Source organism: Populus euphratica, unplaced genomic scaffold (genome assembly GCF_000495115.2).
Source record: "Populus euphratica unplaced genomic scaffold, PopEup_1.0 scaffold8.1, whole genome shotgun sequence".
In the NCBI taxonomy this organism is placed as follows: Eukaryota; Viridiplantae; Streptophyta; class Magnoliopsida; order Malpighiales; family Salicaceae; genus Populus; species Populus euphratica.
This window is the reverse complement of record NW_011499855.1, coordinates 2,612,551-2,634,428: the sequence shown is the minus strand read 5'-3', so window position 1 is coordinate 2,634,428 and position 21,878 is coordinate 2,612,551. Positions and strand designations below refer to the sequence as shown.

The 21,878-nt window shown below is 33.8% G+C and overlaps 2 protein-coding genes and 1 long non-coding RNA gene across 6 annotated transcripts; 1 reads left to right on the top strand and 2 right to left on the bottom strand.

The window, feature by feature from the left end:
• Positions 1-973: 973 nt before the first annotated feature.
• LOC105123089 (uncharacterized) lies at positions 974-13,030 on the top strand. Of its 4 annotated transcripts, none has more exons than XM_011022562.1 (12): positions 977-1,203; positions 1,346-1,504; positions 1,711-1,830; positions 1,948-2,031; positions 2,133-2,196; positions 2,388-2,434; positions 2,955-3,009; positions 10,533-10,571; positions 11,017-11,185; positions 11,942-12,005; positions 12,098-12,154; positions 12,536-13,024. In XM_011022562.1, the coding sequence occupies exons 3-12, from the start codon at positions 1,766-1,768 to the stop codon at positions 12,759-12,761; spliced, it is 870 nt and encodes a 289-aa protein (XP_011020864.1). In that variant the 5' UTR covers positions 977-1,203; positions 1,346-1,504; positions 1,711-1,765; the 3' UTR covers positions 12,762-13,024. The 4 variants fall into 4 exon arrangements, with proteins under 4 accessions (XP_011020865.1, XP_011020864.1, XP_011020866.1 ...); XM_011022564.1 differs by lacking the exon at positions 1,346-1,504 and having other exon boundaries at positions 978-1,203; positions 12,536-12,736; positions 12,858-13,030; XM_011022563.1 differs by lacking the exon at positions 1,346-1,504 and having other exon boundaries at positions 974-1,203; positions 11,948-12,005.
• LOC105123088 (uncharacterized) lies at positions 2,942-4,358 on the bottom strand. Its single transcript, XR_841798.1, has 2 exons — positions 4,125-4,358; positions 2,942-3,009 (listed from the first exon to the last, which is right to left on the bottom strand). It is a non-coding gene; the product is annotated as an uncharacterized LOC105123088 (long non-coding RNA).
• Positions 13,031-15,440: 2,410 nt separating the features above from the next.
• On the bottom strand, positions 15,441-18,729 carry LOC105123086 (serine carboxypeptidase-like 45). Its single transcript, XM_011022558.1, has 10 exons — positions 18,227-18,729; positions 18,028-18,129; positions 17,825-17,920; positions 17,270-17,362; positions 17,090-17,169; positions 16,633-16,914; positions 16,424-16,551; positions 16,165-16,257; positions 15,935-16,052; positions 15,441-15,845 (listed from the first exon to the last, which is right to left on the bottom strand). The coding sequence occupies exons 1-10, from the start codon at positions 18,474-18,476 to the stop codon at positions 15,696-15,698; spliced, it is 1,392 nt and encodes a 463-aa protein (XP_011020860.1). The 5' UTR covers positions 18,477-18,729; the 3' UTR covers positions 15,441-15,695.
• Positions 18,730-21,878: the final 3,149 nt, after the last annotated feature.

Sequence of the window (21,878 nt, the reverse complement as noted above, 5' to 3'; positions counted from 1 at the left end):
GTGTAAAGGAGAGGCTTTGTGAGCTGCCACGTTTGAGGGTATCAAATACAAGCAAGCTGCAAATCTTAGGGATTTTCTGTGCATGACTGCGATCGATTCGATTATATCATGTGTGATTATGCTTTTTTGGGGGTCCATGGCACCGTGTGATGCTGCTGTTCATAGGAAACTTCCGCATGGTTGCTTTGGCAACTTGATTGATTATTTATTCAATATTGAATAACACGCGATAAGTGGTACGATTATTTATTCTTTCTACTAAATTATTTATACTTTTCAGAACATATTTAAGTTAAGATTAATATATTTTTGAATATTTTTCGATAATGAAACTTTAGATAAAGAGTTCTCAATTACATAATCAAAAGGGCTCTATTTTATTTATTAGAAAAAAAAAATATTTTTATCCACTTTAATATCATCTCATGTATAGCAGGTAGGTTTTTTCCTCCTCTTTTTATGGTTGGATGATACAATAGGAATTCACCTGAAAAAAACTAACCAACTTTTGCAACACAGGAAGGCTATTTTTTGTTTTTTGCAATCGAGTCCCAAGTAGCTCATTTACTTCGGAAACGATCCATTTACCAAAATTCACACGTCAATAAAATTAATAGACTGTTGCCGAGATTATGCTGCATCATAGGAGTGTTTCGTTTGGTGAAACATGATAGATTATTCATTTAGTCGAGATATTCTATCAACACAATATACGCACGTCCCATATCTTCAGTACAGTTAATCTCAATTCGTGAAGATATCCAGAGTTGCAAGATGTTTTGTAGTTAGATGTTTAAGCAGCCTTTTTATGCATAAAAGACATGAACCCACATGGCTGCTGGCGTCATTATTATACCGTGAAAGCAATCGAAGAAACAGTTATTGGATGGAGAAAGGAAGAAGAACAATACACCATAAATTTAACGAAAGAAACAAACAAAAGAAACTAGTGGTCGAGTTAAAACAGAGACGGATGATGGCATGGTATTGTTAAATTCAGTTGGCGCCTTAAAGCTCATTATTAATGAATGGATAAAATCCTATCCACTTCTGTTCGTACTGCTGATTGCTTACCCCATACCCTGTCCTTCTCACACTCTCGCACGCCATTTGCACTGAAATCCTAGCTAGCTGCCTGTAAGCACTAAGCTAGACACTCTGTCTTTCCTCTCCACTCTTGACACTTCATCAAGTAAAGGGAAGGTGGGTTTTACTTACTCTGCGTCTCTTTATTTTTTTCTTCCCTTTATTTATTTAGTATGCTTATTTGTTTTGGGTGATTACAGTTTTCTTTTTTAGTATGTATGCATGTTCTTTTACTGAATTGCTAATGTTGAAACATCAGTTATCTCTCAAATTCGAATAGTCTCGTGAATTTTGATGTAATATGGAGGTTGATAAAAGATGAACATAAAAAAGCAAATGCCATTTAAAGGTGGTGGAAAGATTTAGCTGCTTTAGTATGCTCATTGAGACCTGTTTTGTCCAAAAAGCAAGGAAACAAGTATGTTTTCTGTTTAACATTTCGACAGTTTGCATGTCTCTGTTTTCCATGTATCTAATGACTTGTCTTCAATCATTATATGCTATGATACTCAGGGAAATGTAATCCTATTCCTATTCGGATTTTTTACGGTTTTTAGAATTTCATTTCAATAAAATTAAACAATACAACTTCGTTAAATTCGGTTGGCCGTATTTTTCATGCAGTTCAATTAGACTATTGGCATCTCCAAATCTTGGCTGTTTTGAGCCTATCTGAATCATGGAAGTTGCAGAAACAAAATGTTCCTCAGGCTATGGCAAGCCTCCTTGGCTATTTAAAGGCAGGCACGTATCCAGCAAGTCTTAATTTAGTTTTTTTTTGGTCAATTTCTGTGACTGGTATGATTTACATCATTCCCATTTATAAATATTGTTTAATGAAAGGTGTGATCCCCATTTCAGTGCCTTATACCAGCTTCATCTTGTTAAATCCGAAACTGCTCGAGCATTCATTCCGAAAGAGTTCAGATTAGTTGAAGCATTTGGGTAATGTTTGTTTGTTGTAAATGTTGTTTGAACTTTAAAGGGAAAGTGTTGGGTTTCAAGATTTCCAATTTTCACTGTTAATTCACATGTCTGCACTGCAGATACACTCTTGGAGGTTTTTTTCTCGCTAGCTATGAAGACAGTCCAGCTGGGGTTTTTGATGAGGTTCTATGATCTTCACAACTGTTTGCTTAAGAAACTTATTGATCCCGTTTTATGGTCATACATTTCATCCATGGCATGACTCAATGAGTTAGAAGGAAAAAGTTGTGGGCACTTGGTTGATTCATTGAGCACCGGCAGAAATGAAAGAAAGTTTTAATTTTCTTTTCTTTTGGTTTCCCCCCTTTCTGCAGCTTGTGGTGATTGCAGGAACAGTGTGGAACCCCCCAACATCTTGTGCGTAAGTTTAGCATCCCATCCCTTCTTGTTCTTAATAATATACTGTAAGTGATTGTGGACAAGGAATCTTTTTGTGCTTATAAAAAAGTTGCAAGGCCCAGAGCAGATGAATCTTGATTTTGGTTTTTCCATCTCAGTTCCATAAAGGCAATCATAACAACCTTTTGAGCTATACTGGGCCGGTCAACTTTGAAACATGCATGTCCCCTGTAGTGTCTTAACAATATTATTATTAGAGGAATCAACTAAAGGCATCATAATTGTTGTATATTTTTTCGTCAAGTTGCCTGAGCAACTGGTCAAGTTGCTGTACTCTGTTCAGATAGCATCCCAAAGACATGTTTTTCAAGCTGAACCGAAGCACCTGGTTTTCGATACAATGGGCCTAAAGACGATTCAAGATATTAGCAGTTTGCTTTTTCACATTTCTAAGATTGTTTCAAGTCTTTGACATCATATATTAGAAACTATCAACGCAATTTAAACTATTTTAGAAGCCCTCTTTTTTCTTGTCTCGACAGATGGGCAGCCAGGGTGCTCGTAAACAGTGGTGATGCTTGTGATCATGGACGAAAGGTGGGAGGTCAACAAATTTCTTATGGAATTATGAATTTTAATATTTTAATATAAATGAATTCCGTTAACTTATGGCCATACTGTTTGAATAGATTGAAAGATGCTGGTCTCTATTTGCTAGGGTGAGATGATATGCAATTCGAAAGAAATTGCATTAACAACATTGACACATCTTTGAGGCCAAAAGGAACCAAAAATAATTAAATGCAAGATAGACATTTGGATGCAAATTGCTCTTTCTTTTAGTAAAAATAAAGTTCAAATTGAATGATGAGATTCTTGTCAATGCATTAAGAGCATTGACACATCTTTGAGGCCAAAAAAATAATTAAATGCAAGATAGACATTTGAATGCAAATTGCTCTTTCTTTTTGTAAAAATACAATTCAAATTGAATGATGAGATTCTTGTCAATGCATTAAGAGCATTGACACATCTTTGAGGCCAAAAGGAACAAAAAATAATTAAATGCAAGATAGACATTTGGATGCAAATTGCTCTTTCTTTTAGTAAAAATACAATTCAAATTACATGATGAGATTCTTGTTGAAAAGGGAAAAAAACAAGTGTCCTAATTAAGGAAGGAAACTTTTTGAATTATGACAAATGTAGATGCGTGTGACACAACAAAGGTTGCAAAAGTCATTACTAGGTATGGAGAAAATGCCTACAAAGATGATGGATGACCAAAGGATAGATATGGACGAAAGAGCCTTGCCAACTACCCATATTTGTTTATTTGATGAGGTTTATAGTGAAAAGATTGCTACTAGTTTACGGCTTAAGTTGGAGTCTTTATGCATGATGAAATCCCTTACAAATAATTTGTATTTGAAACACTGTTCGTTTATGTTATGGATGGAAGAAGGTGCATCAATTAAAACTTATCTTGATGAATTTAATTCTATTGTTGTGGATTTGAGGTCAATTAATGTTACGGTTGAAAGGGAAGATGAAGTCCTTGTATTGTTGTGCTCCCTGCCAGATTCAAACATGTATCTTAGAGACGCTTTTTTTATCTTGTTGAGATATAATTTCAGTCAAGGAAGTTAAAGTAGCTTTGTAGTTCGAAGAAAAAATTGACAAGCATATTAATGGGGGTGGTGACATTGAATGTGGTGATCTTGTTGCACATTCTGATCATAGTAGAGATACATCTCCAGGGATCAATTTTAATAGAGGAAACATAGATTGAGTTCAAGATCAATAATAGATCATAGGAATTCCTTTATTGTCATGAATATATTCAGTATCACGGTGAGAAGATGAAAGCCGACCTATGAAAATTGAAGCAAGGTCACAAAAAGTAAGAGATGCTGCGATTGCCATGAAAGATGAGAGTAATGATCGATGATGATGTTCTCATGGTTCACAAAGGTGCGGAAGTTTTGAAAAATTCATGAATTTTAGATTCTGCATGCATCGTTCATATTTGTTTGAAGAAAGAATGGTTTGATATCTTTAATTAAAGAATATGATGGAGATTCTGTAGCACTAGTAGATGGTAAGGAAGTGAAGTTACTGGGATTGGCAGTGTTAAAATTAAGATGCATGATGGTACAATAAAGATGTTTGCACGTACCAAAACTTAAAAGAGTTGAATTCCAATTAAACAACTTGATTCTCGTGGTTATAGATGCTTAGCTGTGGTGATTTGACAATGATTAATGTTCAATTGCATCCAAGCAGAGAGTTAGTTTTGCTTTGATGGTTAATGGTACTAAAGAAGATTTTCACGTGAAGAAACTTGCAAGATACAAGCGAAGGTGTAGATTTGTTAAAATATGGCTTAAATTGAACAATGGAATCTTTGTAAAAAGAGAAAATAAACAATTGTTCTAATTTGGAAAGTAAAACCTTTTCTAGTTAGTATTGATTTTGTAGCAACCTACCCCTATCCCTCTCCCTCTCTCTACGTGTATGTGCAAGTGCACGCTAGAAATGAGGAAGTCACGAGGTTATTTATATAGTCCTAGCTGTTAATATATTCAAGCCAAAACTAGAGTACCAAGAGAGTTAATCAATTTATTAACTTTGCAGAATGTTCTCCCTTTCTCTGCACTCAGCAGAAAGAAGCCTTTTATACATTGCAGGTTATTTTGCCATACAAGGAGTCTATATAGAAGGTTATTTTGCTATAGAATGAGTATATGATAAGATAATCTTTGATAGTTAATATTTAAAGTCCTAATTATATGCATAAACATCCCCCTTAAATTGATTGATGCTGGTAAGTCAACCAACAATAATTTGCCAACAAGAAATTGATGTCGTTGTCAAGTCATAGCTTTAGTTAAGACATCAGCTATTTAGAGATCGGAGGATATATGAGGAAGAAATATCACCTGATTTTCCAACGTGTTGCAAATATAATGACAATCAACCCCAATATATTTGGTGCGTTTATGAAAAACAGGATTAGTGGCAATTTGAGTAGCACTAGTATTATCATCATGAAGTGGGGTAGAGGTGACCTGAGGAAACCTAAACTCTTCGAAAAGACTGCATAACTATACAATTTCAGAACAAGTAGTAGACATGACACGATACTCAGCCTCAATGGAGGATTTAGAAACACGATCTTGTTTCTTACATTTTCAAGAAATTAAGGCATTATCTAAAAACATACACCAGCTCATAGTTGATTGACGTGTATCTAGACACTCAGACCAATCAGCATCATTATAGGCAACAAGTTGAAGAGAGGAGCTGATAGGGAAAAACAACCCACGATTAGGTGAGCCTCAAAGATAGCGAACAATGTGTCGAATTGCAGCAAGATGGAGATACAAAGGAGAAGACATAAACTGACTAACTTGATGGACAACATAGGATATATCAAGTCAAGTAGTGGTCAAGTATATAAGACTTTCAATCAAGCTCCTATAAAGAGTAGGATCATCCAGCAAATCTCCTTCATCTTTTTTGTATTTGAAATTTACTTCCATAGGAGTATCAACAGAAGAAGTGTCCTCTAAACTAGCCAAGGTGATAAGATCTTTAATATACTTATGTTGATTCACGAAAATACTATTAGGTTGGTGATGAACTTCTAATCCTAAAAAGTATGTGAGCTGGCCAAGATCTTTCATATGGAAAGTTGTATGTAATTGCTACTGAAGCTCAGTAATCAAACCACAGTCAATGCCAATAATGATAACATCATCCATATAAATTAAGAGAAGGACTATACCTGACATAAATGTGTGGAAGAAGAGAGAAGGATCATACACTAACTTTGTGTAAAACTGAATGAAAAAAATTGTATTGTGAAACTTCTCAAACCAAGCTTGGGGAGCCTGTTTGAGCCCATACAAAGAACATTTTAGTTTACAAATATTGTAAGGAGAAGAAGTAATCATACTATAGGGGAGCTTCATGTAAATTTCTTCATGGAGATCACTATGAAGAAAGGCATTCTTCGCATCCATTTGATGCAGTTGCCATGACTGTGAAGCAGCAATAGCTAAGATGATTAGAACCGTGGTCATTTTGGCAACAGGAGAAAATATCTCTTCATAGTTAACCCCATATTCCTACTTGTTACCTAGAGCTACGAGGCGAGTTTTGTAACATTCTAAAAACCCATCAGAACGTAGTTTCATAGAGAAGATCCATTTACTCCTAATAGGTTTGACTGTAGAAGGATAATGAACAATATCCTAAGTATGATTCCCCTCAAGTGCTTGAAGTTCTGCTTGCATTGCATTTTGTCAACATGAATATTCTATGACCTATATGTAACAAAAGGACATGAAAATAGTGGATAAACTAGTGACAAGAGAGACAAGAGTGAAAAATCCATACCAATCATGGGGTTGCGAAAAATAAGTAAACCAACGAAGAGTGGTAGAAATAGGAGCAGGATCAGGCACCAGGTCAAGATCGGAAAAGAGCACAAGCAAAATGGAATCATACTTATGTCGATAATTTCTTTCATAAATAAAACCAGGTCTAAACCTTTCCACCATTGTTGTGGAATCAGAAAACTATGCAAAAGAGGTAAAGATACAGATGGCAATTCAACATAAGATGGAAAGAAATATTTATTTTCAAAGAAAATCACATTCTTAGAAACTCGTATACGACAAACATAAGGATCATAACAAACATAACCCTTTTGACGGATAGCATAACCAAGAAAAACACACTTAATAGATTGAGTAATAAGTTTATGTCGTTCATGAGTAGGGAGATGCGCAAAACAAACACAACCAAATATACAAAGACAGAATGTAAAGGAGAATGATCAAATAACTTAAAGAAAGGGAAAACATTATTTAATATAGGAGAAGGTCAATGATTAATCAAATGAACTGAAGTAGAAAGAGCTTTACACCAAAAATGAGAAAGAACAGATGATTCAAGTAAAAGAGTTCTTACTACATCAATAAGGTGATGATTTTTTTCTCTAAACTATACCATTTTGTTGTGGTGTCGAAGGACAAGAACATTGAGAAATGATTTCTTTGCTTTGAAGAAAGCCTTGAAACTCATTAGACATGTATTCACCATCACAATCATAGTGCAAGACTTTGATTCTAGTAAAAAAATTGAGTTTCAAGAAGTGCAAGAAATAGCTTAAAAATTGAAAAAACTTCAGCTTTAATTTGGAGGAAGTAAAACTATGTAAAACAACTAAAGTCATTAATAAAAACAGAGTATTTATAATGAGCATGAAAAACAACAGGTGCAATCCCCCAAACATCACTATGAATAATATCAAAAAATTTAGAGGTATGAGATGCATGATGAGGAAAAGGTAAAACTTTACTTTTTCCAAGTTTGCATGATGTACAACCAAAAGAAAAATCAAGAGAAAAACATGTTTTATGTCCCAATAATTCAGAATTAATCAAAGTGCGAAGTGCATTAGAGTTTGGATAGACTAGACTTTTATGTCATCTCTTATTTTCAAAACCAATAAAAGTACATGCAAAGAAAAGTCAAGGAAAACTAGAAATACTGGTGGAACGAGAAATATGAAGAGGAAAGAGTCGTCCCACTTTAAGCCTCTTTGTGATCATCTTCCTTGACATTTGATCTTGTACAACGCAATCAGAATGGGAGAAATGAGCATCACAATTATTATCAACCAATTGAACAACAAGAATAAGATTTGTGGAGAGGTCAGGAGACATAAAAACATCAATTAAGGAAGGAGAAAGATCACCAACAACACTGATAGGTAGAGAATTGCCATCAGCGGTACTAATTTTCATATTTCCATCATAATTTCTAACATTGAAAAAAGGAATGATAGTATTAGTCATGTGGTTAGAGGCACCAAAGTCTAAATATTATGGCTTAAAAATAAGTTTATAATTACCTGAGAACCCAAAAACAGAAATGATCATTTGTTGTACCATTTCAGAAGTGAGTATATTCGAGTTTGCTAAGCCTATAGGAGTAGGGATAGGAACAACAGGTGAGGCAATAGGTAATGCAACAGAACCAGAGGCACCAATGGAGGCATGATAAGCAATTCCTTGTTTCCTTTCAGGTTGAATGGGACAAGCAAAGATGATATGACCATGTTTCTTATGTAGTTGCAGAATTTCTTGTGGCAATCCTGAGCAATATGACCAAAATCTTTACAACTAAAACATTGGACAACATATTTCTCCCATGTGCTGCATAAACCACAGAAACAGGTACACTTGCCCTATGTTCCATAACTGCCTGAGTTATAATACGCTGCTCTTTACGAAGAAGTTCATTCAAACAGGCATCTAAAGATGGTACAGGATGATGATTCATCAGATTAGAGCGTGCAGTTTGAAAATTAGAACGGAGCTTCATCAAGAATTGATCTTTTTTGCTTGTGTCGTGTACTGCTTGAACAACAAAGAGAGCTGCAGTAGGAACATTAGTATAAACAATATATAAATAATTAGTCCAAAGATTTTGAAAACCGGAAAAGTATTCTTCAATAGAGAGACTTTCTTGTGTGAAGTTAGCCATCTCATACTCTAATTAAAAACACAAAGCTAGCTGTGTTATCCTGATTATAAATCTTATTTAGATAATTTCACATATAAATCTTATTTAGATAATTCCACATAGCAGCAGTAGTTTTATAAGGTCTCAAATTGAAAACAAGATGAGATTTTATTGAGCTAAGGATCTAGGTCATAACCCGAGCATCCATGATTTCCCATCCAGATAAAGCATCGACATCTGAGTTGTAGGATTACTCCTATTAATATGCCCTCATAGTTCTTTCCCTTAAACTAATAATTGAAATTGAAACTCCCAAGCAGAATAATTTTCTCATTAAGACGGATATGAAACATGTCTAGCTTATCGGAAGACATGATGAAGCTGAAAAGAAATAGATTTTGAAAATGCAACTGACAGGGAATTAGTGCAATGCAAAAGGAATACACACTAGATTCTGAAGCTAAGAGTTGCAAAGAATAGTAGCAAAAAGACTGATTTGAAACTACTGAGAATAACAACAGAAAACTAAGATCTGAAATAGCCAAGAGTTGCGCTAGAAACCCAATATCTGAAACGAAGAAGAATGATTCTAAAATTACCGAGAACACCACTAAAGAAGGAAGATTTGAAGCTACCAAGAATAACACCAGAGAAGCACAATAGATTTATAGATTTTGAAAACAAAAACTATCAAGAATAGTAGTAGAGAAAACAAGAATAACACAAAGTTGGAAATAAGGATCCAACAACCACTCCTTCTCGCTTGCTTGCATAATTTCCACCGGGAGTAATATGAAAAGGATGGGTCCAAGATGAGCAAGGCAACAACAGCAAAAGCTAAAGAAAAATTCAAGACAGAGGCAAGAAAGGATTTGGAAGAAGCTCCGATACCATGTTAATATATTCAAGCCAAAACTAGAGTACCAAGAGAGTTAATCAATTTATTAACTTTGCAAAATGTTCTCCCTTTCTCTGCACTCGGCATAAAAAAGCCTCTTATACATTGCAGGTTATTTTTCCATATAAGAAGTCTATATAGAAGGTTATTTTGCTATACAAGGAGCCTATAATAAGATATTTTTTTGATAGTTAATATTAAGAGTTGTAGTTGTGTATATATATATATATATGGTAACACTAGCGGTGTTGTTTTTGTGCAGGCTGTGAAGAAATCAATAAGAATGGCATATTTTTTGTGAGAATTTTCTTGGGTGTAACCGAGTTTTGTATAGTGACATATTTGTGTGTGCTGGATTCGTGGATATAATCTCCAATATTTGCTAGCAAAGTTTTTATAGAAGAAGATTTGCCGAACCGCTTCAAGTTTTTGTATCCCTTTTATTTTGTGTTATTGTTTGATTTGCATGGTTTTTGAAAAAAAAAAAATCTTTAGTTTTTGTGTGCACGTAGAAGATAAAACTCGGCTGCTTGCATATTCCCTAAAGCTATAACTGACGAAGCCCTGGTGAGTTGATGTTGGGACATTATGCATGATCATGGTGCTTCTTTGCCACTTAGCTGCTGGAAATTGAAAGAAAGTTTTGTCATATCTCTAATCTTTCTTTCACGTTCTCTTGCAGGAGGTAGGGCTTCCCAGTCAAGTTGCCAAGTTTTCCAAGGTGATTCTTGTTCTGTGTACATATTTTCTGCAGTTATACTTTCATTTTCAATGTAAAAGAACAAAGAAAATTAGAAAAAAAAAATTGCTTCTTGCTCTAGTGAATTTTATTTAATTTTAAAAATCCTTCTTAGTATGCAGAAAATTTCATAATTTTGAACAGTTGATAGCTCTGTGCTAATCATCCGGTGTGTATGCTAGTTGATGACTGTGTATTATACTTGAAATAATGCCTCGTTAAATTATACTGCTTAGAACGGTGCTATCCCCCTATGTAGGAAAGCATTCAGTTGTGCCATACATTATCTTCTACGATGGATCATGGTTATACCTTCACTTTAATCAAAGTAATGCAAGAACCACTGCAAACTCCATGAGAAGTTTACATCAATATTTCAGCAAATGCGAAACTTGTTTTATGTTTATAATTTGCTCTTTTGAAACAGAAAATCACAGCAATTCCAAGGCAAAGAAAGAGCAAATTTAGTGGCTTTCTTGACAAGATTGGTTTGGGCACGGCAAGTTCTAGTACAAAGAGCTGCATGGATGTTCTAGTAACTGAAACTAATGATCGTTCCACAACTGATATCTGCAACGTCAACCTTACGGCTGTTGGTGAGTATGCTGCCGTAATAATTATTTCTAGCTACAGCCAAAATTATAATTGGCTGTTTTTAGTACAAGTAGGTATTTTTCCATAAACAACCCTTTTTGCTCGAAGTTCCTGTCAATGCCATAAGTTTTTAAAACCTTCTTAATTTTTCTTGTCAAGTTGGAGGCACTTGCTCGATCTTTGCTGTAGCGTGAAGAATTGTTTATCTTTCAGTTGTGTTCACGTGGATGTATCATACAAGTGACTGTTTCTGACCTACGTAGATTGAATCTGGTGCCTGTTGTAAGCTTGTAGGCTTCTTCTAAGTGATGTAATCTTGGCATGGGCTGGTTTTCTCTGTTCAGTCGTTTTGCTAGCTTGCTAGTTTGACCCTATCCGTAGATAGCTTCTGCTCACATTAAGAGGTTCAGGAAAATGGCCCTGGCTTATAGAAGCATCAATGCAGACAATGACACAACTAGGATATTAACCACTTCTTGTCAGGCAACATTATTCTCATCACCAAGTTTTTGAGTTCCTCCTAGGAAAGCTCATAAATAACATCATTTCTCTCTGGTTGGCTGTGGAGTTCTATGTATAAGAGCTTGTATGTCCTCTTGGAAGCTTACTTGCTCCCAGAGCTTGACCCAATACGAAAGGGGATTCACTGTCCTCGCATAACTGATATCCCCGTTCTTTGGTTTTCTTATATTTTAGTTTTTACTATGATTTTTGTGATTGATTATTTCTTGTCTTGGTTATGGACTTATTGATGGTAGTTCCAGGGATGAAATTCGACAAATGGAAGGGGCCAGCAATAAAAATGTCGCTACCAAGTTTCAGGTAAATATTCATCTGAACTGGCGTTTAAAAATCGCCATGCCATGCGCTATGAGTATGTCATCTGATAGCTTCTATATGCTGTGAAATTGCAGTGGACGTACAGAGTATAACCCAAGCCTTTTGAAATATTCTTGCAATATTGAATGCAGGTATACATTGATACTCTTGCACTAGTTAAACTTATATTTTAGATATGCTTTGGAGAGAGAACAGAATTTGGCTGAGTAGGTCCTCCTCTAGTAACAACAAAAGCATACTTGTAATCGAACACAACTGGATTCCAGTTGCTCTGATCATCCTAAAAAGTAATCACTCATGTTTGCTTTAAAAGAATGGAGAACTCCAGAGCATCTTGTTCCATACATTGATTGGCCTCTGTTGAATACGAGATTTTCTCACACAACTCCTTTGAGTATAAAAAAAGGATCGCTTCATCTGTAGAAAAAGTTCACGGCAAAAAATCTGTGAAGATGACACCAGTGTTTTTGATTTCGAATGGACACATTTTGATTGCACAATTTTTCTGATAGAGTACGAGCAGTGCGGGCAGCAAAAGTATCAAGGCCATCTCTAACATCAAAGCAAGACGCTGAAGAGTCATTGAGTGAGCATGAGAGACGGAACTTGACCATATCTGTGATGTTATCAAAACCAATACTAGCTTTAGAGTTCAGTTGCTTAAAAATGCAGGTTGAAGCCCCAGTTGTAGTTTCCCAGCATTCTACGAGCAGGTTTGCAACTACAGTCACGGATTAAGGGCATTATTATTGTTCGGAAAATTCGTTGATATTTGTAATCAATGCCAATTTTGCATTGGTTTTTACTCTTTTTTTCTTCTTTTTTTGTTGGTAGATGATCAGCAGTGGAAGTGGCAAATAGTCATTACTGTAAACAATGGGAGTCTGGCAGAGCTAGGACGTTTACTTATGAGGCCAAGCAAATCCATGATTGCTTTTCCGAAGAACTATCTTAGTGTGATAGTATAATAAAAAAGAAGATCACAAGTAGATTGGAAATCTCATTAATGAGGATGCTTTTGCAATATTATCTTCTTGATAGAATATAACTTTACCAGGAGAGTTATTTGCCCTATTTAAGGAATCAAGCTATGATTTAATGAGAAAAGAAAATAAAGAAATAAAAGGAAGAGCAAAGAAATGGTGAATTGTGCCGAGTTCTAACTCTTCACGCAGCAGTTACTTGGGACCCTTTTTCTCCTCTCAAGTGGGAGTGGGAGTTTGAAAGTGAGACCAAAGAGTAGGCAGAAAAAAAGGTGATGCCCCACGTACGAGTGCACTTGGCCAGACTATCCAAGTGCTTTGCTTTCTCTAGAGGCATTGCCTCGAAATGCTTCTTCTAGAACGAAATGAGATAGCAAAATCTTGGACCGGTTTTGAAATTTCGAACATCTTTTTTCCAGGATGAGATAGCTGGTGATCTAAAACCTGAGCATCTAAGCCGAACTATCGACGTGCATCATGCAATAAAAGTGATATAATTCAATAATGTTATTCTTATTCCATAAATTGTCAATTATATTCCATCTATAATCTAGTTTTGTTATTTAGATAGATCAAAATACTACTAATTAGATTTCCCACAATAATTATATTAAAGATTTGATATTGCATTACCAAAACTCTAAACACGTAGGGAAATCATTATAGATATAAACACAAAAAAAAAACTATTTATTGCCTCATTGTTATAGTGAAATTATATTTTTGTTCTTTGAAGAAAAAATTTAAATCTTTTGGGTTAGGGTAATTTAGTCTTTCCAAATAATTTATGAACATTAAAAAATTCATAAAAGGTATATGTACCATTTTAACATTTTAAAAACAGGAAAATGAGTAAATGGTTCTCCAAGTAAAAAAAAATCTAAAACTGTTACTAAGGGTATTTTTGTCTTTTTATTTTTTTTAAATAGTAAAAAAAACATTTTTGTTCTTAAATTGAAGAATAAATAAATCGTGTTTAAGAGATTTTTCATCCTTTCACAATATTTTATATATATATAATTTCACACTAATAGATGGAATTTTGATCCTTTTATTTTGAATAATTAATATAAATATTCAAAAAGTTGTGTGCGCTATATGTGCTTTTTAGATGGCATTTTTAGATGGCATATGCAATGTTTTTTTATGGCTAAATCTATCATTTCACTGTGCCTTTGAAAGAGCCTTTGTATCCTTTTTTTTCTTATATAATGTGTGTCGACGGTAATTTCAAAAAATATTTATTTTAAATAATATTTATAATATATGCAGTTTTACATAATATATTTTTTTGTTTTTATTTTATTTTATTCAATTAATTTCATATATATGTTTATTTTTATTATTGTTTGATTGAAAAAAAATAATTTTAATCAATAAATTCATTAAATACAACTAGTAAATGTTTCATATTACAAGATCAAATATTTTAATTTACATCGAACCTCTCAATTTTTTTTCAGTTTTATTTGTAGTTATTGTGACTTTTTTTTATATTTATTTTTACATATATTTTAATAAATATTTCATATTACAAGATAAAACATTTAAACTAAAGGTTAACTTGAAAAAAAAAATAGAAATAAAGGGATGCAAACATTTATATTCTTTTATTAACTAAAATATGTTAGTGAGCATACCAAGATCAATACGTACATGAAAGCATTAAGTTTTAGTAATATACATATATAATTATTAGCATAATTGATCATCAACCTACTCGCCCATGAATTCTTAAATTCAAGATCCCATCCTGACTTGAAGCATGTAATTTGTACATGTAGCAGAATCACCGCCCTTCTCATGGATAAAATCAGTGTTTAGATTATCATGTTTCTACATCCGCAACTTGTTTTTAATCTTTTCTTACATGCTAGCTGTAAGATTTTTTCTTTACGCAACTTTATTGGATCAAATTTATTATCTTTCACTGAATTATTTATGTAAAAATATTTTATTTGCTTTTTCGTAAGAAATTGAAGCTATCATAGCAGCCACCAGATTGTAGGGCATGTTTTAATTATTTGGAAGAAATCCTTGTTTTTCATAATTAAATGCATGGGGCCTCTCTCTGAACAGATAGTCCATACCTCAGAGCACAGTCATTTATAAAAGGAACATCAATAAAGTGCGATTAATTATTAAGTACAATGCTCAAAGGAAGTTACTAGCTTTGCACTGCCGCTTGTATGGAAATGCAGCTCGACGCCCCCCTGCTGTAGATGTACCATTTCCCGTTGAAAACACTACAGATAATTTTGTTGTCATGTTGAATGAAGTATATCAAACAGCCTCCATGGTCATCATTTTGGACTAGTTTCATGTAGTATTATGGTCCTGATCCGTGGATTGTGTACTGCTTTATCATGCCGTTCTATGTAAATTCTGCAGATATTCATTCTGCAGGGAAGCATTTTTATGTGCAAGAAAACCATTGTTTCAGAATAACTTCGATCAATTTTTGGGTTGACAAGCTAGCAGAGTCAAGTTCAAAACACAAGAAGGCAGGTTCTTTCTTTACTCGAGTTCTTTACAAAAATCTCACTTTCCAAAGCATGGAAAAAACCAAAGAAACAAACAGTCCAGTGCAATTCTCATTCTCGGGCAATTGAGAACTGCCTTTTGCAATAGCAATCCCTTGTCTACTTACAATTGAATATGTATTTCCTGTAATGAAGTGATCTGCAGATCAGAAAGCTTCTGGTAGAGGCTGGCCTCCCAAGAATGCCTTGAACAGAACTAGCGATCTTTCAGGCTGTGAAAATGGAGCTTCATGGGATGCTCCTCTAATGGTGGCGAAGGATAGGATATTACCATAAACTTGAGTCCACCCACCAACCTGAAGTTAAGAAAACCAATCAAATACTATCCAGTTAAAATATATAACTAGCAAATTCTTAAATTGTAATCTTCAAACGTGACAGTTACCTGCTGCCCTCCAAACCAAACTCGGTAAGGCACTGTGGTTTGCAGTCCCAATTCCTCTGCCAGTCCGTGAACTAGTGTTCGGCTTCCAGTCAGCGGGATGACAGAATCTTGGTCTCCACTGTATTTTAGGAAGAAATGTCTCATGATTTCTATAATCAACCTTGACTAAATTCCATTCTCCAACTTCACAAGCAGAATATAGCAGACTGACAAGGTAATAGGTGAGTTACCTATAAACCAAGACCGGGATTCCTGCCTTAATGAGTCTTCCTACAATACTGATTGTTGGTATCTCCAAGTCAAGGAGCTCGTAATCAAGAATGCTGAACAGTGAGAGCAAAATTATCAAACACCTTAGAAAAATAAACGAGAAATGCTTCTGTCATCTCATTGATTTTTCCATGAAATTCTAAAATTGGAAGTTTCTTGTTGGCTGCTATCACATTAGCACAACATACTGAAATTCATATTACTGTGATAGAGAATTACTTGCTGCAGACAGCCCATCGGCGGACTCCAACAAGACGTGCATGGAGAGCCTTCTGCACATCTGGCCTGTTGAGATAGTTAACTGTTTCATCTTCCACACATACATCTATATTGTCTCCAAGTTGTTGCTGATCAGATTGAACAAATTGAACAGTTAGCGAGTCAACTCAGACAATTTTTGCAGTTGAAAAATGATAGATTTTGCTGACCTGGGGGCTAAGGATTTTGGACTGTGAGAGAGCTGATGATATACAGACATCGAGGGTAACATCATACTTGTCAACAAATCTACTGGTTTCTCTTGTCACTTGATTCATCACTCTTGAACATTGAGGAGAAACTGAACCTCTGTAGTATTCGCTTACATATCGCGAGTAGTTACAAACTGTAGTGAACATTTTGTATGTTGTATCTGATATCAATCCATGAGACCAGAAGAACTCGGCCCTCGAATTGAAGTCTGTGGAGTACTCTAAAACTGGATTCCCCATCTGCAATTTAATAGGTCTTGATTAATTGAAAATAAAAAAGAATAATAGAATTATAAAAAACAAAAAATAACTCTTTTAACAGAAAAGGAGATTTGGTTTGACAAATACAAACGATAAAAAAAAAAAAAGAATTACTAACAGAATGGAGGGAGAAATTTTTCTTATTACTACTCACAGCAATTCCTTTCAGATTGAACAGTTTCTCCTTTCTGTTGAATTGAAGCATGAGATCTGCCAGCTGGGGCACATAGTGACCTAATCATGAACAGGATTGAAGTATAAGATTAAACCCCATTTATTTCTAACCTGTTTTGACTGAAAAAAAAAAAGTTTGCCTTGAGCATGAAAATAATACCAGCATAGCTTTCTCCTGTAATGAACAAACTTCTGTTTCTGTAATGTGGAAAATTGACAAACCATTTCTGCAGGAACACCAGATTGTCCCTAGCTATATAGGTAACAAAAACAAAAATAGCTTCAAAATGAGAGGTAAAATGTCTATAAAGGTGACCCTTTGTCAACTCAGAATGTAAACGACTTAAAAATAAGCATATCTGTAAAGCAAAAAAAAGATATTATATAGTGCTATGGCATAGTGAGATGAGAACAAAATTCTTACAAAAACCTCAAATGACTAAAAAAATAGAAAACAAGAAGAAGAAAAGAAATAAAACCCAGAGCGAGAAATAAATTGAGACAACAAAAGAAAGATAAGAAGTTGACTTTGAGTCTTTGGTGCAGAAATTCTGTTTCTTGTGCAAATCCAAAAAATTTGAATAGAAAGTTTTTGTTTCCCTTTAGCGAGATTTAAACGTAAAAATGAGAAAGCAATATAAACATTATGGATTTGATAGACCAATTATACTTAACAGACAAAAAAAGAAGAATCAAGAACTTGGTGGAAACATACCAGTGATCTTGTCATTGACACCTTCATATGAAGAAGCATTAGCAGAGTAAGAGAACCCAACTCCAATTGGTGTCTCCAAATACAACATATTGGCTTCTGCGATAAAATGATTATTTACTCAAAGATCAGCACGTTGTGTATTGTTTAATGCAAAGAACAAAATCAATCTCATATTGTAATATAAACATTTGCAATTTGTTCACCTCTATTCCAGCTATACTGGTTCTTGACCAACACCTGCCCACTAGGCCTAAACGGTCCATTCTCAGAAAATGCCCCAACTCCCAAGGAAGAGCAACCTGGCCCTGCAAACAACAATGTAACAAATTGAGAACCAAAGCCCAACAGAAAACTCTTATCTTTTCCATGGAATTAGTGGGATAGAAGCTGGAATTTTTATACCTCCATTTAGCCAGAGAACAAGAGGCTTAGAAGCACAGTCTAGTTCAGCTTCAGCAAAGTAGTAAAAGAGAGCTTTTTGTTTTTTCTCATCAACGGTCACATAACCTGAATACTGCTGGAACCAGACTGGAGGTTGACCAGGTAACTGAGTGATTCTGTCGAACTGTGAAAAACTAGACTCTACTCCTATGAAAAAGCATATAAGTAAAGCTAGAGGCAATGCCATTATTTCTCTTGACACATAAGGCATGGCTTCACACTTGATTGCAAAGAGCCTAGAAGGAGAGAGAGTGTGCGAAGAGAGAAGAGAGAGAGGCAGCTAAGACATTGCTCAGTGGGGGGCATTATATAAAAAGAGCGGTAGGGGGGGAAGAAAGCAAGTGTGTGTTTGTGGGGGGTTTTTTTCCTTCTTATTTTTAATTTTAAGATGTACTCATTAAGTTTTGTCTCTTTGAGAGGAGAGGGCTGGAGCAGAAACAGATGTGTGCTGACTTGATGTTTCAGTCAGTAAATGATGGGTGACTGCCAAGTGAAAATGAAAGGAGAGAATGCGCTCTCGAAGACAGAGGATATAACAATGCTGTTTGTTTTCTAAAAAAGAAATTATTTAAAAATATATTAAAATAATATTTTTAAAAATATATATATTTTTAATATAAAAATATTAATTTAAAAAAATAAAAAAATCTTCTTCGAACGCATTCTTAAGTAACTCTGACCTGAATTTAATCACAGAAGCTGCAGTTATCAAAAACATTATCATAAATCTAAATTAACACGGTGGATCAACCTAATAATTCTCCAACTCAAACTTGAATAAAATTAAAAAAAATAAGTAATGTTTCTTTTATGAAAATAATATTATTTAGATCAATTATCCTAAAAAAAGAGGTTGAAACAACTGTTTTAGAAATTAAAAAAAAATCAAAATTTGAATTCATCATATCATCCCACCAAAACCCAAATCATGAATCATAACTATAACCAAAACTATATTTTTTTTTAGGGTTTATAAACCAAGAAATGACCCCAAAAAACCTTACCAAAATGTTAAAGCTATAATTACTTAATATTTACAGCATAGGAGATAAATAAACAAAAATGGAAAAATAAAAATTATATGTATTCCCACTCTTTTTTATTATTTAAAAAAAACCCATCAATTTCTCCGTCTATCTCATTTAAAATGTTATTTGTGTCTATCTCGTTTAAATATCTAGTAATTACAATGTAAACACCGTAAATTATAGTATCAGTTTTGGTACCATGCAGTATGCTTCCACCATAAAGGAGCTTTTTCTGGCACAGCATCTTTTTCTTTTTCTTTTCTCAGATCAGGCAACCATTTTTTGAATAACATGACAGCACCTGTGATTATATATATCTCATACACAACCAAATCTGCTCGATCTCAAGAGAATGGTTTGAAAATTCAAAAACAGAGATGGACAGAATCATCATTATTCATGAGTTTGGTTTTCCCAGAAACAATGGCTTCACTCATCAAGCCTGCATCCTATGCAAACAAAGTACAATCCCAGATCTCTACATATTTAGTTCTCTGATACTGCTGGCGAGTCCGAGCCTTTTCTGGAGACATAAAATCCAACGAAAGCTAAACCGCATCTATAGTACTGGACAAGCAATTGAAGCTATAATAATATTCCAACTTTATATTTTCTCTGCATAGTAAAGAAGAATCTTTTGGGGGTGTTTTACTTTGTTTGACCTGTCTTAAAACCTTTCATTTTGTCTGATCTCTGTACAAGTAAAAGAGTCTTTTCTTGGCACTCAACAAACCCCATTCTCACCAGACGTCTTTCTCTCTGCTTCTGGCATTAATGAGACCTGTACATGGGCCATCGAAACATAAAGAATTGCTTCCCTGAGGAGGAAAAGTGGAGGAGTAGTAGATTGCTAGCAGATAGCATTATGACAAACCCCTTTTTTTTTAATTTGCCCCTATATATCTTTATTCCTCCATGGAGCTGCTACAGCTACGTCACCTTGTTATAAGCATGGATATAAAACCCTACCTGAAAAGGACCCGGGTTGCCGATCAGAAGGGTTCATCTAGTTCGATCTTTTATTCATTACGTGGCAGAAGAAATTAACAATCATTTCTTTTTCTTTTGGAAAATAAATTAGATTTTACTAACTTAATTTCTCTTGCTAAACTGCATAGTATTTCTATTTCAGTCAATGAATAGTGTTTATTTATCACAAAACAAATTTTGAGCGAATGTGTTTCAGGCATTTTACTTGATTTGTAAAGAACATTCGTTATGATATATGAAGATAAAATTATTTTCATACGCTGCCCACACAGGGAACAATGCATCTTTTACATGAAAAAGATTTTCAACAAACCATTGAGACACAACCATGTCGAGCAAATAGCTTTTCTTTGTTTATATATTTATTTTTTAAAATATATAAAAATATATTATTTATTCATAACATGATATTTTAATAAAACACAAACAAATTATGCATTGATAATTCTTATGTCGTGTGTGAAAATAAAAGAATAATTAATTTATAAAAAATTAATAAAAACTTTGCAATGAAAATTAAATATTTTATTCTTGTTGAATATATATTTCATGAATTTTTTTAAAAATATGCATGTCAAGTTTATATATAATTATTCATAAAATAATTATTATTGTTACTGTTAAAAACCTCTAATCTTATTTGAAATATACGGTATCATCCTATGAATTTTAAAATTTTATTGTAGTTATTTTCATTGAAAATAATTTTTTTAATATTAAGAAATTAAAAAGAACAGGAAGAGCCACCATAGTCAAACCCATCATATGATTTCATGATTTTATTCTCATCTTCAATAATTGAAAAATTAAATGTCTAAGTTTTAGGATCCCTAACCCGAACTTTTACTTGTTTAAATATGAAAACATACAAAAAAAAATAAAGTAGAAATTTAAATAACCCCATTCCCAACCCCATAACAAGCTTTAATGAGTATAAAAATTCAAAATCAAAATAAATCAAAATAATTTTTTTAAATGTTAACACCAAAATCTATCTTTTTTATAATTGTAATGTGACTAGTGGAAAACTTTCTATGTTTTCTTCATTTTCAAAGATTTTTTTTAATTTTCAAAAATTAAAACATGAGAAAATAGAATTTAATAACCGAAATATAAACATAAAAACTACGAGAGCCATAAATGAAAAAATAAAAATAAAAAGTATAGGGCCCAAGTGTACATTTATGTGCTTTAGGAAAGGTAAAAATTGCATTATAGATGAACAGTGCAACCCACTTATCCCTGCATAGTGAATGGTCATTCTCATTTAGTTATTTTTTTAACAATTAATTTAATTTAAAAATTAAAATAAATCAATCAATGGGAGAGAGAAAAAAAGATTTCATTAGATATGGTAAAAGCCTGGTAGATTGAACATTTAATGCGAAAAGCCGAACTTATAGTCCAAGTAAAGATCTTGACTTGACAAGTGAGATAAAATCTTCCAAATTGTTCAACCTTATACAAATCACTATAATTAACCATACTTAAGGATAAAACGAGTACCCTGTCGGAATTGTTTGGTATAGATGTTCTCTGCGAAGTCTAGTTACAAATCTTATATGGTTTTTTTTTCAAATAAAAAAGATTACAAT

Excerpts from the sequence above, each read along its gene's own strand:
- LOC105123086 (XM_011022558.1), bottom strand. The coding sequence starts at position 18,476 with ATGCCTTATGTGTCAAGAGAAATAATGGCATTGCCTCTAGCTTTACTT. Across the intron at positions 17,921-18,027 it reads CCAGTATAGCTGGAATAGAG|AAGCCAATATGTTGTATTTG; the intron begins GTGAACAAATTG and ends ATTTTATCGCAG. Across the intron at positions 16,915-17,089 it reads TCAATCTGAAAGGAATTGCT|ATGGGGAATCCAGTTTTAGA; the intron begins GTGAGTAGTAAT and ends ATTAAATTGCAG.
- LOC105123089 (XM_011022562.1), top strand. The coding sequence starts at position 1,766 with ATGGAAGTTGCAGAAACAAAATGTTCCTCAGGCTATGGCAAGCCTCCT. Across the intron at positions 2,197-2,387 it reads CAGCTGGGGTTTTTGATGAG|CTTGTGGTGATTGCAGGAAC; the intron begins GTTCTATGATCT and ends CCCTTTCTGCAG. Across the intron at positions 12,006-12,097 it reads ATGTCGCTACCAAGTTTCAG|TGGACGTACAGAGTATAACC; the intron begins GTAAATATTCAT and ends GTGAAATTGCAG.